Consider the following 15,669-nt stretch of genomic DNA (forward strand, 5'->3'; position numbering starts at 1 on the left):
ATTCTTATAGGCAAACACAGAACCACCCAAGCTGAGTCGGGATGAACAGCGGGGCCGAGGTGCCCTATTACAGGACATCTGCAAAGGGACTCGGCTGAAAAAAGTGACTCATATCAATGATCGGAGTGCTCCAGTCCTTGAGAGTAAGTGACAAGTTATCTTCCCATCTGTAGACTCCTAGCCTCCTGTGGCTGGTTCTGAGATTTATCAGTGCTGTCTTGTTTCTACTTTTATTGCTGCAAACCTGAGCTGACAGGTTTCCTTCCAATCTTTAGGAAAGTTTTTCTTTGTCAGACTCTCATCTGCTGTAGCTCTTGTGCTTATTGTGCATCTTTGGGACAAATCTTTATCTTCTTCCACAAGAGATCCATAAATCCTTATAAACATCTCAGATTTCACATGTTTCCATGGACCACCCATTATAGGTCTGTGGGCAGATCTTCCATACCTGAATCTCCTTATTCATTGTACCCTTTGACATTAAGGACTTTTACTTTGAGTTGAGGGTGCAAGATTGGAAGAGAATCTCTTTGATGTTCTTGAGCTTGTGGGGAACCCCTTGCCATAGTCAGGAATAGCCTTCCTATCCTCTGTTTCTTGAATGTGGAAAATGGATATATTCTTTCTCTTCCTAGGATGCTTGTTTATTGTGGTCATGATTGAGAAAAAGGGATTCTTTCTGAAAACTACTCCTGGACATCAAGTGAGCTTAGACTAAGTAATAACTTGAAATGGTTATATGTTTTGCAGAACCCAAAGGAGGAAGTGGGGGTTATGGTTCTGGAGTAAATGCCCTGCAGCCCAAGGGAGGTCTTTTCCAAGGAGGAGTGCCAAAACTCAGACCTGTAGGAACAAAGGACATTTCAGGTATCTGGTCAGTTTTTTTTCCTTCCCTAACCAAAGCATATGGGTGGAGGGGGGTTGATGTAACAAAAAACAACAGTATGTAGTAAATTTGTCCATATTTCCAATCAGACTGAATAAGAACACTGAACTAAAATTTTCTTTCTTGTTTTATATCGGAAGGAATACCAGTTATAAAGTCTAATAGCTAGCCATGAACCTGTTTTTGCTGATTCTGTTATTTCTGATTTCTTTGCAGAGAACCTACCTGGCAAGACAGTTTTACAGGTCTCTGCTTCACGAGCCACTGCTCCAAGGCCCCCAGTGTCCACAGGCAATAGCCGTCCCCAAGATGATTCAGACAGTAGTCGGGCATCCCCCCCAGAGCTGCCAAGGATGCAGAGACCCTCTTTACCGGACCTATCCCGACCCAATTCCACCAGCAGCACGGGCATGAAACATAGTTCTTCGGCTCCTCCGCCACCACCCCCTGGGCGCCGTGCCAATGCACCCCCTGCACCTTTGCCTATGCACAGCAGCAAAGCCCCAGCCTACAACAGAGAGAAGCCTTTGCCGCCAACCCCTGGACAGAGGCCTCCCCCTGGCCGAGAAGGGCCTCCTGCTCCACCTCCAATTAAGCCACCTCCTTCCCCCGTGAATATTAGGACAGGACCAAGTGGTCACAACCAGTCTTTGGCTCCCCCTCCACCGCCTTACCGTCAGCCCCCTGCTGTCCCTAATGGGCCCTCAAGCCCCACTAATGAGTCAGCCCCTGAGCTACCACAGAGACACAATTCTTTACATAGGAAGACACCAGGGCTCGTTAGAGGCCTGGCACCTCCCCCACCCACCTCAGTCTCACCTTCTTTACAGAGTAGTAGACCACCTCCCCCTGCCCGAGAACCTCCTAGTCGGGGAGCAGGTAAGTACTTTTTAAAGCTTCTTTCTCATTATGTTATTGTTTATCCAAAATGTCTTATCCAGTGCCTGAATGATTCCTGAAAGATTGAGGAAATCTGGCTTAGCTTTTGGGAACATCTTTTTGACAGTTGACTGAGAACACTCTTTGTAGAGATGAGTAAAAACAGATCTGGAATTTCCTCCTCTAAGGATAACCTCCAAGTAGGTTAGAAATTGAGGGGTAGACTGGACAGAATGACTATTCCTGGGGCCTCTCTAATTCAGGCAATTTAAATCCCCACATGTTGCTGTTGAATTTGTGCTTAGAACTGTCCCTGTACCAATTCTTAAATGTATGGTTCGTGAAAGTTGGCCAAGTAATTACTGTCCTCATAAAGCACTCATAAAATTAGAATTATTTTAGTTAGGTTAGGTTAGTAAAAAGAGTAAGATGCTTCCTTTTAGGAGCTGTCTTAAAGCCCTGTACATTCTAAGCTCTGTATCTACAGCTTAAATGTAAGTAGGGATTGATTTGTATGAAAGACTTACCTGCATATAAGTCCAAGCTGAAAGGCTAAAATTCCTGTGGAAGTTATGATTCATCTTGACTCACAGCTTAGGCTTTCTCAGATATACTTTTTAAAAAATTGTCTTTCTTTTTTATGAACTTAATAAACATAAACAAAGCAAAGATTTTAATTATGAAGAGAAGGGAATTGTGTATATTAAAGCCATGAATTTCTATTATGTACAATTTTAAAAAAAACTTAAATTTAACACACATTGGTAGCAACATTATTTTGTTTGTCTCTGCCCCTTTTTGGATTTTCTGTCCCGCTCTCTTCTGTGTAATTTTTTAACATTTTGTTGATATTCTTTTTTTTGGTCCCAATACTATTGCTACCCCCCATACTATTGCTACCCCCCAAATTCCCTATCTCTCAAATAGAAGCCTTTCTTTTGTAGCCAGTAAGTGGAGTCAGGCAAAACAATTCAATGATTTGGCTCTGCCTATAAATGTGTGTCTTACGTCTAGATCGTGACATCTCTGTTAAGAAATGGAAAGCATGCTTCATTATCAATCTTCTGAAAGTCGTAATTGGTTGCTGCATGGATCAGAGCTTTTTATGTGATTTTCCTCCACATTATTGTAGTCATCCTGTAAAATTGTTCTACTATTTGTGCTTGCTTAACTCTGCATCACTTTATACAGGTCTTCCCAGATTTCTCTTAATCATGCATAGTCATTGTTTTTTATGTTGCAATAATAACCTGTTACCTTCATATCAGCTTTTTAGACATTCTTCAGTTGATGGGCACTTATTTGACTACAACAAAAAGTGATGCTATAAATGTTCTGGTATGTCTGAACCTCTTTTCCTCTGTCTTTGCCTTTTAGGAAAGGGTCATGTGCCTAACAACTAATGGTGTCTCTGGGTTAAAGTGATCTTGGCAATAGTTCTGAATTGGTTCTAAAATTGGTAAATTCATAGCCTCACCAACAGTGGATTAGTGTGCCTTTCCTTCAGCAGCTCTTTTGACAGTTGGTCATTTTCTTTTTCTCATCTTTGGATATGAGTAGAACTTCAGTTTTAATTTGCATTTTTTTATAATTAGTGATTTGCAATATTTTTCATAAAATATTTTTTCAAATATTTTTCAAAAGAACTGTGCTTTTTAGGGTTTTTTTTTTTTGAAGAGGCAAACGGAAAGACAGAGTGGGGTCTTTTGTTTTCCTACAGAATCTGTTGGCTAAGTTGTTGGCTGAGTAATAAGAGAAATCATCCCTTTTGCCAAAGTATAATCTTGCAAACTGTCCACTTAAAGGATTTGTGTTGGCATTGGAGTAGGATTCTATTTAAGTAAGGATTCTCCTTACTTAAAAAAGGAAAAACAGGCAGCTAGGTGGTGCAGTGTGTACAGCATTGACCCTGGAGTCAGGAGGGCCTTACACATTTGACACACTAGCTTTGTGACCTTGAGCAGGTCACTTAACCTCAATTGCCTTGCCTTCCCCCTTGGGAAAAAAAAAAAAAAGGAAAAACAATCAAAGCCCCACCTATTCTCTAGGTCTCATACCATGATTTGCTCCTGCCAGGCCAACAAGATTCCATTTCCTTCCATTCTCTGTTCTGCCTTTTGAACCAGATATTATTTTATTTTATTTAGTTTTCTTTTGAGCCAGTTTAAAAGTGAGCTGGCCAAAGTACTAGGAAGCTAGGTCCTGTTCCCTTACCAGTTTGGTAACCCAGCTATGCTGTAGTTGTTGGCTTGGGGATTCCATTGTGTCTTAGTGATGGACACTAAGTTCTGGGACATTGCAATTAGTGGTGAGTTTCTAGAAATATAAATAGCATGTATTAAATGCCTGCTGTGTGCCAGACATTGGGCACTGAGGATGCAAATGCCGTTCGGACCAGAAAGATAATAAACAGATCTGCCCTTTACAGAATAAATAGAAGGTGACTGAGGTGACTAAATGCAAAGTAATTAAATTCAGGCTAGTTTGAGATGGAGATGGGGATTCTTGAGTTTCATCTTAAAGGAAGAAAAGGGTTCTGTGAAGTGGAGGTGAGCAATGAATGCATTCTAGTCATGGAAGAAGACTGGTACAAAGGCCTAGAGACATGAATACATGACATTTATATAGTGCTTTTAAAACTTACAGAGCCCTTCATATACATTCTCATTTGAACTGCACAGTAACCTTACAAGGTAGGTACTACAGATATTATAATCCCCATTTCACAGATAAAGAAACTGAGTTTCTAAGAGGCTGCCCTGGGTCTAGTAAATGTCAGAGGTGAGATCTGAATCCAGATCTGTTGTTTTGTTCTATGTTATGCTGTCTTATATACTAGAAAAAAGGTGATTTTTTCCCCCCTCTCTTCAATGTTTTAATTTTTTTAATTGTTCTTTTTTATAGTATTTTGTTTTTCAAATTACATGTAAGGTTTAAAATTGATTTAAAAAATTTCGAGTTCCAGATTTTCTCCTTCACCTCTCCCCTCTTTAAGATGGTAAGCAATTTGATATGTCATTATCATATGTACAATTATGTAAAACATTTCCACATTATTCATGTTGTAAAAGAAGAAACAGATCAAAAGAAAAAAAACGTTAAAAATTAAAAGAAAGTGAGAATTAGTATGCTTTGATCTGCATTCAGGCTCCATCAGTTCTTTCTCTAGATATGAATAACATTTTTCATTATGAATCCTTTGGAATTGTCTTGGCTCATTGTATTGCTGAGAATAGCTAAGTCATTCCTTGTTGGTCTTTGTATAGGGTTATTACTGTGTACAATGTTCTCCTGTTTCTGCTCACTTCAGTTTGCATCAGTTCATGTAAATCTTTCCAGGGAAAGAAAGGTGATTTTAAAGGAGTGCTAGGTGAATAGGTTGGTTTAGAGGGAAGTGATGCTCAGGTATTTGTTATTAGAAGACAAAGAAGGGTTATCATTTCATTTCATTGTTATTTAATTGCAGCCTGAAGAAGGGAAATGATAACTTTTATTCAGTAATGCTGTGCTATCTGCTTCTGCTTTCATATTAAGGTTTTTTTCCCTGTAAAATCTGCATCCTACTAATGTTTTTTTAAATATCAGTTCATGGCATTAAAATTTTTATTGATATATTTTGGTTTTACATCCATCTGCATTTCCCAGCATATTCCTCTTTCCCCTCCTCCCAGAGAGCTGTCTCAGTTAACAAAGGGGAAAAAAAAATGGTTCAACAAAACTCAATTAACAAATTAACTCAGTTCAACAAAACACATTAACAAAGTTCAGCATTATAGATAGTTTTCCACACTCTGACTTCCTCACCTGCAAAAGAAGGAATTGCCTTTTCATAGCAAGCTTAGTCATTATGATTTCACAGCGTATACTTTATATGATTTTTTGCAGTTTTTTTCCTATTTACATTATTGTTATATTTATTGTTTTCTTGGTTCTCCTTAACAAAAGGATTCTGTCTTGGGCTTTCTTCTTTTCTCCTTCTATACTTCGTGATCTTATCAGCTCCCATGGATTTAATTACTGTCTCTGTGCTGATGATTCTCAAATCTATCTTATCTTGCACCTAACCTCTCTGATGACCTTCAGATTCACATCTTCAGCTGTTTTTCAGACATCTCAAACTAGATGTCCAGTAGGCATCTTAAACTCAATATGTCTAAAACTGAACTCATTATCTTTTTCCCTAAAAAAAAAATTTCCATACCTCCTACTTTCCCTGTTATGGTAGAGGGCAGTACCATCTTCTCAGTCCCTCTGGCTCATAACCTAGGTGTCATCCTCAGCTTCCTCCCATAATCTGACCTATTGCCAAGACCTATCAATTTCACTTCTGGGACATCTTTTGAATATGCCCCCTTTCTCTCTGACGTTGAATTACTCTGGTGCAGGCCTTCATCACTTCATGGACTCTTCAGTAGGCTGCTGCCTTAAGTCTTCCCCTTCTCTAGTCTATCATAGCCTACGAAGTGATTTTCCACATCTGACCATGTCACCTCCTACTTTGTAAATTCAGATAACTTCTTATTGCCTTCAGGAGCTGATTCAAAATGTTCTACTTGATTTTAAAAGCTCTTCATAAGCCAGTCCCCTCCTGCCATTTCAGTCTTCTTGCATCTTACTCTCCAGCATGTAGGATCCAGTGGCATTGGCCTTCTTACTGTTCCACAAACAAGACACTATCTTGTGGCTCTGGGAATTTTATCTGAGTATCCCTCATAACTGGACTACTGTCCTTCCTCCTTTGTGCTTAGTGTCTTCTCTAGTTTTCAGTCTCCACTAAAATCCCGTCTTCTACAACATTGCTGTCAAACTCAAGTGGAAGTGAGGCTACTCACTTCCATACAGATGAAAATCCCTATGAGCTACATACTGACTTAGTTTTAAAATGTAATATTGCTTGTGTTTCAACGTATTTTATTCTGTTAAATATTTTCCAGTTACATTTTAATCTGGTTCTCTACATTAGGGAGTGTTACACAATTTTTTGTTTGATATCTCTGTTCTATAGGAAGCCTTTTCCCAACCCATCTTAATTCTAGTGCCTTCCCTCATTTATTTCCTCTTTATCTTGTGTGTAACTTATTTGTATATTGTTATTTGCTTGTTGTCTCCCCCTTTAGATTGTGGGCTCCTCACAGGCAGGGACTGTCTTTTGCCTTGTTTTGTATCCTCAGCACTATATGCTTGGCATGTAGTAGGTGCATAATAAAATTTTTTGATTGACTGCTTGCTTCACTTTGCATCAGTTTCTATAAATCTATAAACCATGCTTCCTTGTAGTCATCTTCATCTTTTATTACATTGTAGTAATATTCCATTACATTTATGTAGCTCTTCCCCATTTGGTGAGCTCTGCTTTGTTTACAGTTCTTGGCTGGTACCAAAAAAAATGCTCCTATAAATATTTTGGTGTATTTGAAACCTTCCTTTTCCCCTTTCCATTTCCCTTTCTTTTCCTTCTCTTTCATGGCTTATGGGGTCTCTCAATCACAGGGTATAGATATTTTAAGTACTTTCTTCATTTAATTCTAAGTTGCTTTTCCAGAGTGGCAAAGTCAAGTAAGCAGTCATATAGTAAATGTTTACCACATGCTAGTAAGCACTGAGAGTACAGAGAAAGGAAGAAACAATCCCAGCCTTCATGTCGTTCACATTCTTAATACTTTGAAATAGTTCACAGCTTCATCAAAACATTAGTTGTGCATTTCTTCCCACAATCCATCCATTATTAATCATTCCTACTTTTTTCATTTAAGTTACTCAGTGTGAGATGAACCTTTAGAGTTTGAGTTTGCTTTCTCTTATTAATAATTTGGAGCACTTTTTCATATTTTTAAAAATTTGTTGATCAATTTTAATTTCATATCACCTGCATTTCTTCTTTATCCTTCTCATCTCCCCAGAGAGCCATTTCTTATAACAAAGAATTTTTATTTAAAAATGATAAAAAGAGAAAGAAGGGGGGGAAATAAATAAAAGCAATCCATAACACTGAAAAAGCATTACAGTATATGTATTCCACACCTGTAGACCTCCCTACTTCTGCAAAGAAGCTGAAGCAAGTATCTTCTCAGAACTTCTTTGGGTTTAAGCTTGATCTTTGTAATTTTGCAACATTTGTTTAAAATTCATTTTTCTAATTTGTTATTTTTAATATCCTTTTTAAATTTTGAGTTTCAAATTATCTCCCTCCCAACCCCTTCCTTACTCACTGAGTAGGGCAAGTAATATAATATCAGTTGTGAAATCATGCAAAACATTTCTATATTAGCCATATATTTTTAAAAGCAAAAAAAGGTGGGAAAATGATACTTCAGTTTGTAGTCAAGAGTTAGTCAGTTCTTTTGCTGGAGATGGGACAGCATCCTTTTTATGAGTCCTTTGGGAATTGTCTTGGATCATAGTATTGATCAGAGTAGCCAAGTCTTTCACGGTTGATCATTACAAATGGGCTGTTTTTTGTGGGTGATGTTCTCCCAGTTCTTCTCACTTCACTTTGCATCAGTTCATGTAAGTCTTGTCATGTTTTTCTGAAACCACCATTCTTATCATTCCCACAGTACAATAATATTCCATTACGATCATATGCTACAGTTTTTTCAGCCCTTCCCCAGTTGATGAGCATCCCCTCAATTTCCACTTCTTTGCCACCACAAAACAGGTGCTAGAAATATTTTTGAACATATTGGCCATTTTCCTTTCTCTTTGATCTCTTTGGGACACAGACCTAGTAGTGCTAGTGCGGTATCAAAGTGTATGCACAGTTTTATAGCCCTTTGGGTGTACCAACAGTTCCTTAACGTACCTTTTTTCCCTCATCCCCTCCAGCATTTGTCATTTCTGATAGATGTGAGGTCGCATTTCAGAGCTGTTTGAATTTGCCTTTCTCTAAATGGTAGTGACTTAGAGCAATTTTTTGTATGACTATAGATAGCTTTGATTCTTCTGCAAACTATCTGTTCATAACCTTTGAGCATTTATTTGAGACATAAATAATTATAAATTTGATTCAGTTCTCTACTTAGTATGTATTTGAGTAATAAGGCCTTTATCAGAGAAAATTGCTGTAAAAATTTTTGATACTACTTCATTGTCTAATGTAGTTTCCTTGGTTATCCCTTTTAATTTAATTTTGCCTTTGCCTTGTTTGAGATCATGATTGCTACACTGTCCTTCTTACTTCAGCTGAAGCATAGATTCTTCTCTAGCCTTTTAACTGTATGTGTATCTCTGGTAAACAGTATTGTTGGATTCTCATTTCTAATCTTTTCTGCTATCCACTTCTGCTTTATTGATGAGCTCATGCCATTAATATTCAGTTATGATCACTGTGCATTTCCCTTTGTCCCATTTTCTTCTTTTTTTTTTATCCTGTTCCTCTTCAAAAGTCTATTTGACTTCTAATTGCTCCTTCCCTTAATCTGTGCTACCTTTTATCATCCCTTTCCACCTTTCTCTTATTCCTTTCCCCTCCTATTCCCTGTTGGGTTAGCTATATGTCTGTATACAGCTGAGAGAGAGCGTGTATGTGTGTTTGTATTTGTATTTGTATTTTTCCCCATCTTTGAACCCATTCTAATCACAATGAGGTTCAAGCAGTGCTCATTTACCCCCCTCATTTCCCCCTCCTTATGAGCCTCTTTTATGTGAGTAAATTATCCCCCCTCTACAACTCTCCCCCATTTTTCTCAGTGCATCCCTCTTCATTTTTTTTAGATCATTCCAACATAATAGACTCAGTTCTCTGCCCTTTGTCTATGTAATAATGAAAGTAGTTACTTCTGTCATCTTCCTATATAGGCTTAACTTTATTGAGACTGTTATAGTTATGTTTTCCTTTAATATTTTCCTTGAGTCTTGCTTTTGAATGTTAGATTTTCTGTTCAGCTCTGGTGTTTTCATCAGAAATGCTTCAAATTGGAATTGATATAATTTTGGCTGTAATTGGGAATTAAGTTTGGGTTCTCTTTCAGGAATTGATCAGTGAATTCTTTCTAGTTCTGTATTATCATCTGGATCTATGATGTTAGATCATTTTTCCCTGATAATTCCATGAAATATGGTATGTAGGCTTTCAGGTAGTCCAGTAATTCTTAATTAGTAATTCTTTTTCTGAAATGGTATTTCATGTTTTCTTCTATTTTTTTTTTTTAAGTTCATTTGACTTTGTTGTATTGTTTCTTGGTATGTCCAGGAGTCATTAGCTTCTACTTACCCAGTTTCAGTTTTTAAGGAGTTCTTATCTTCATTGAATTTTTGTACCTCTTTTACCATTAGGCCAATTTTGTTTTCTTAAAGTGTTATTTTCTTCAGTATTTTTTTTGTGTGCCTCTATTACTAAGCAGTTAATAATCTTTTCATATTTTTCTTGCATTCCTCACTTCTTTCTCCAGTTTTTTCTCTACTACTCTTATCTCTTTAACTTTCCGGGAATTCTTGTTAGACTTGTGTCCAGTCTGCATTTTTCCTTTGAGGGTTTGTAACTGTTTTCACTTTATTGTCTTCTGAGTTTGTTTTGGTCTTCCCTGCCACCACAATAGCTTTCTATGGTCAAATTATTTTTTATTGTTTGTTCATTTTTCCAGCCTCTTTATTGACTTTGAAGTTCATGTTAAAAGTTGGACTGGGACTAGAAAGACACACATACGCAGGGTCTCCCCACATAGCCCATAAAATACCTGTAGAGAGGGACTCTCAAAAAATTCTGGAGCAGTAGAAGAGGAGAACAACAGGGTGGAGGAGATTTCCAGCCCAGGGTGACCTGAAAGGCCCACGGGAAACGTTGGTTGCACCGGACTCGGAGTGGAGCCCAGCCTTGGCCGGGCGGAGCTACAAGACGAGACTCTGGGAGGAGGACACCTCGGGGGCAGAATCTCTGGTCACAGCAGCAGGTCCTCAGATCCCTCAACCCACAGGCTCCAAAGGTCAGTGAGGGGGGTTTTTTCAGCTGGCCAGGAAGGGAGAAGGGCCTTCCCATAGCTCCAGCCTCAGGCAGTAGCTGCAAAGGCCACTTAGGGTAGGCGGAAGCAGTATTCACAGCAGCCCAAGACCATTCCTGGATCGTAAAAACCCCTGGGGGCACTGAGGGAGCTGGTCTTTGTCACACTGAATGGTGGCCCTGCCCCCCGCAGCTTGACTGAATCCCAGTTCCTTAGTGCTGGCTTGGCAGAACTGGAGGCCAGATGGCTGCGAAGAGGAAACTCTGCTAAGATTCTGGGCACAAAAATCCTTCTGTGCAGCCAGACCAGTACACACTTGATTATGCCACCTTGGAGGAACTGAGATCTTACAGAGTATACCCTACTCTTGACAAAGGACCCAAGAGCCAAGTAACTGGTTGGGAAAATGCCCAAAAAAAGGGGAAAAAAAATAAGACCATAGAAGGTTACTTTCTTGGTGAGCAGATATCTCCTCCCATCCTTTCTGATGAGGAAGAACAATGCTTACCATCAGGGAAAGACATAAAAGTCAAGGCTTCTGTATCCCAAACATCCAAAATATTCAATGGTTTCAGACCATGGAAGAGCTCAAAAAGGATTTTGAAAATCAAGTAAGAGAGGTGGAGGAAAAACTGGGAAGAGAAATGAGAGAGAGGCAAAAAAATCATGAAAAGCAGGTCAACACCTTGCTAAAGGACACCCAAAAAATGCTGAAGAAAATAACACTGTGAAAAATAGGCTAACTCAATTGGCAAAAGAGGTTCAAAAAGCCAATGAGGAGAAGAATGCTTTCAAAAGCAGAATTAGCCAAATGGAAAAGGAGGTTCAAAAGCTCACTGAAGAAAATAGTTCTTTCAAAATTAGAATGGAACAGATGGAGGCTAATGACTTTATGAAAAACCAAGAAATCACAAAACAAAACCTAGAGAATGAAAAAAATGGAAGAAAATGTGAAATATCTCATTGGAAAAACAGCTGACCTGGAAAATAGATCCAGGAGAGACAATTTAAAGATTATGGGACTACCTGAAAGCCATGATCAAAAAAAGAGCTTAGACATCATCTTTCATGAAATTACCAAGGAAAACTGCCCTGATATTCTAGAACCAGGGGACAAAATAAATATTGAAAGAATCCACCAGTCACCTCCTGAAAGAGATCCAAAAAGAGAAACTCCTAGGAACATTGTGGCCAAATTCCAGAGTTCCCAGGTCAAGGAGAAAATACTGCAAGCAGCTAGAAAGAAACAATTCAGGTGTTGTTGAAATACAATCAGGATTACACAGGATCTAGCAGCTTCTACATTAAGGGATAGAAGGGCATGGAATATGATATTCCAGAGGTCAAAGGAACTAGGACTAAAACCAAGAATCACCTACCCAGCAAAACTGAGTATAATACTCAGCGGAAAAAATGGTCATTCAATGAAATAGAGGACTTTCAAACATTCTTGATGAAAAGACCAGAGCTGAAAAGAACATTTGACTTTCAAACACAAGAATGAAGAGAAGCATGAAAAGGTAAAGAGCAAAGAGAAGTCATAAGGGACTTACTAAAGTTGAACTGTTTACATTCCTACATGGAAAGACAATATTTTTAACTCTTGAAACTTTTCAGTATCTGGGTAGTGAGTGGGATTACACACACACACACACACACACACACACACACACACACACACACACACTGAATTGAATAGGATGGCATCATATCTTTAAAAAATGAGATTAAGGGGTGAAAGAGAAATATATTGGGAGGAGAAAGGGACAAATGGAATGGGGCAAATTATCTCTCATAAAAGAGGCAAGTAAAAGACTTCAGTGGAGGGAAAAAGAGGGGAGGTGAGAGAAAAACATGAAGCTTACTCTCATCACATTCAACTAAAGGAAGGAATAAAATGCACATTTCACTTTGGTATGAAAACTTATCTTACACTACAGGAAAGTGGGGGAGAAGGGGATAAGCAAGGTGGGCGGGATGATGGAAGGGAGGGGTGTCCGGCCTAATGCCGTGGGCTGCCCGGGTCCTCTTACCTATCTCAGGTCTTCGGTGGCCAGCCGGATAAACAAATGAGAGAAGAGACCTCCACAGTCAAACGGAGGTGTAGGCTTCATTCCAGATACAAACTACATGTCAGCATGCAGGGCTAGTGCTCCCCGCCGGAACTCCCCGCAGGAGCCCCCTTCTCCCTTCCGAGGAGCAAAGAAGAACCCAACCCCCTCTCAGGCTTTCCTGTCCCATTTAAGCTCTCTCCCTGCTAGCTCGTGGACCACATGCTCTTGGCCCCTTAGCCAATTAACAAAAGGTGTGCTCAGACCACGGACCAATCTCAAGGGTGGGATGCTCTCCCCAACAAGTTTCCACTGAGAAGAGGTGGAAAATGAGATAACTCGTGTCTCACTCCTCAATTCCCAGCTATTCTCTGGGGGGCCTCGTACCTCACCCAAGACTGTTCACGTGCGACTGAGCTTACCTTAACAGGAGGGCAATGGAAGGAGGGAGCAATTTGAAGTCAACACTCTTGGGGAGGGACAGGATCAAAGGAGAGAATAGAAGCAATGGGGAGCAGGATAGGGTGGAGGGAAATATAGTTAGTCTTATGCGACTATTATGGAAGACATTTGCAAAACTACACAGATATGGCCTATATTGAATTGCTTGCCTTCCCAAAGGGAATGGGTGGGGACAGAGGGATGAAGAGAAGTTGGAAGTCAAAGTTTTAGGAACAACTGTTGAGTATTGTTCTTGCAACTAGGCAATAAGAAATACAGGTAATGGGGTATAGAAAGTTATCTTGCCTTGCAGGACAAAATAGAAGATGGGGATAAGGGAAGGGAGGGATGTCAGAAGAGAGGGCAGATTGGTGATAGGAGCAATTAGAATGCTCTGCATTTTGGGGTGGGGGAGGGGAGAAATGGGGAGAAAATTTGGAACCCAAAATTTTGTGAAAATGAATGTTAAAAGTTTAAAAAAAAAAAAAAGTTGGGCTGGAGGGTGGAGAGATGGTGTCCTAAACTTCAGACTTTTTTGTGCTGCTGTTTTCAGTGAGTTGGCAAGTTTTTGATGTTTAAAAGGTGATATGAGAGAAGAGGTATGGTTCCTGCTCTTCTGGTCTCAGCTGTTGTCTTTACCCAGGAAGAGTCCCTGGTCTCTTGAGGCCACAAGCACTAACCTCCCTTTGCCTTGGAATCAAGACCCTTGCTACCTTGTGACCAACCACCAGTGTTTCTCTCTGCCCCATAACAGTGACTCAGAACTTTGTATAAGTTATAGAGTTGCCAGGCAGTGCTAGGAAAGGGTCCCCTGTTCTCTCTTTCAGACCTTTTGTCTTACTCTTTTTCTCTCTCTGGGCTGAGGGCTGAATCTGCTGCTGCAGCCACTGTTGTTTGCATTGCATATGTGGGCTTCAGACAGGTGTCTTCAGAGTCACAAAGTTCTCCTGCTCACCTGCTAAGTTTTCTTAGGCCGTAAAAATGTCTCACTGTGACACTTTGTTGGCTGTGCTCCTCCAAAATTTGATTTTGGACTTTATTTTAAAGCTTTGGGGAGGGGGATGCTGAGAGAGTTCATCTGGGTTGCCTATAATCTGCTATCTTGCCTCCTTCATCACAACATTAATTTTTTTGTGTGTTGTAGTGGATCTTTACATTTACATTGTTGCAGTTAGGTATCTTGTTCTCTTGGCTGTGCTTAACTTTGATCAGTTCATGTAAGTCTTTTTGTCATTCTTGATATTCAAATTTTTTTTTATTTCTTACAGTACAGTACGTTCCTATCCATTCATGTACCACAATTGGTTTAGTCATTGCCTGTTGGATAGCCTCTACTTTGTTTCTGATTCTTTGCTGGCACACACAAAAAAATCTTTCTATAAATATTTTGGTGTATATTCAGTTTTTCTTCTCTCTCTCTTTTTTTAAAAATCCATTGCCTCCTTGGGATAATAATGTAACAGTGAAATCTATCTGTATTAGAAGGTGTGAACCTTTTAGCAAGTTTTATTTGTATAGTTTCATATTGCTTTCCAGAATGGTTGAGCTAACTCATAGCTCCAACAATAATTCATTAATATTCCTATTTTCCTCAGCCCTCCCAACATTGATTATTCCCATATTTTGTCATCTTTGATTTTCTGGATGTTAGGTGAAACCTCAGGGTTTTTACTAGTGTTTTGGAGTATTCTTTCTTATGATTGTTAATAGTTTACAATTCTTATTTTGGGAACTTTTTTTTATATCTTTTTACCATTTATCTGGTTTTATGTTTTTGCAAATTCTTTTGAGGCTTATTAGATATATTTGCTGTGAAGATTTTTTTCTCCTAGTTGACCACTTCTCTTATCCTAATTTCATTAATTTTGTTCATGAAAAGTTTTTAATTGCTTGTGACCATTTTTGTGGTTGCCTTTATTCCTTTGGATAAGAATTCAAATTTCTAAAACAATAAAAGATATCTGATCTGATTCTGATTTTTTTACAATGTGATAAAAGTTTATATTATTCAGGTTATATCCATTTTGAACTTATTGTGGAATGTGTGGCATAAGGTTAAACCTAATTTCCAATTTTCTCAGCAATTTTTGGTTAAATTGGGAATTCTTCCTTAAAATAATTTGTGTCTGTGGGTTTATCAAACACTGGAATACCAAGTTCACTTTCTGATCCTTGTCTGTCACATTGACCTGCTTTTCTCTTTTTTAACTTACCAAATTGTTGTGATGATTTTGTTTTTTAGTATAAATTGAGGTCTAAAAGTACTGTTCCTCCTTAATGTCTATTTCATTATTTCATTTGAAATACTAGATCTTTTATTCCTTAAAATGAATTTTGTTGTTGTTTTGTTTGGTTCTATGTTAATTTTGGTATAGCACTAAATCTCTAAATTAATTTAGACTGTAGAGAAATTGTTAGTATATTGGCATGACCTAGCCACGAGCAGTGAACATTTGTTCTGTTTCTTAAGCTTTTT

The 15,669-nt window shown here is 38.7% G+C and overlaps 1 protein-coding gene across 9 annotated transcripts in view; it reads left to right on the top strand.

Moving 5' to 3' along the window:
- Nucleotides 1–15,669, top strand: part of WIPF2 (WAS/WASL interacting protein family member 2) — a 65,711-nt gene that overhangs the window by 36,613 nt on the left and 13,429 nt on the right. For all 9 annotated transcript variants that reach the window (XM_072646360.1, XM_072646354.1, XM_072646357.1 and 6 more), the window contains 3 exons: nt 11–143; nt 751–867; nt 1,103–1,765. In XM_072646360.1, coding sequence (XP_072502461.1) covers nt 11–143; nt 751–867; nt 1,103–1,765 — 913 coding nt within the window. The remainder of the gene's footprint in view (nt 1–10; nt 144–750; nt 868–1,102; nt 1,766–15,669) is intronic.

The sequence above is a fragment of the Notamacropus eugenii genome, chromosome 2 (assembly GCF_028372415.1).
Source record: "Notamacropus eugenii isolate mMacEug1 chromosome 2, mMacEug1.pri_v2, whole genome shotgun sequence".
In the NCBI taxonomy this organism is placed as follows: domain Eukaryota; kingdom Metazoa; phylum Chordata; class Mammalia; order Diprotodontia; family Macropodidae; genus Notamacropus; species Notamacropus eugenii.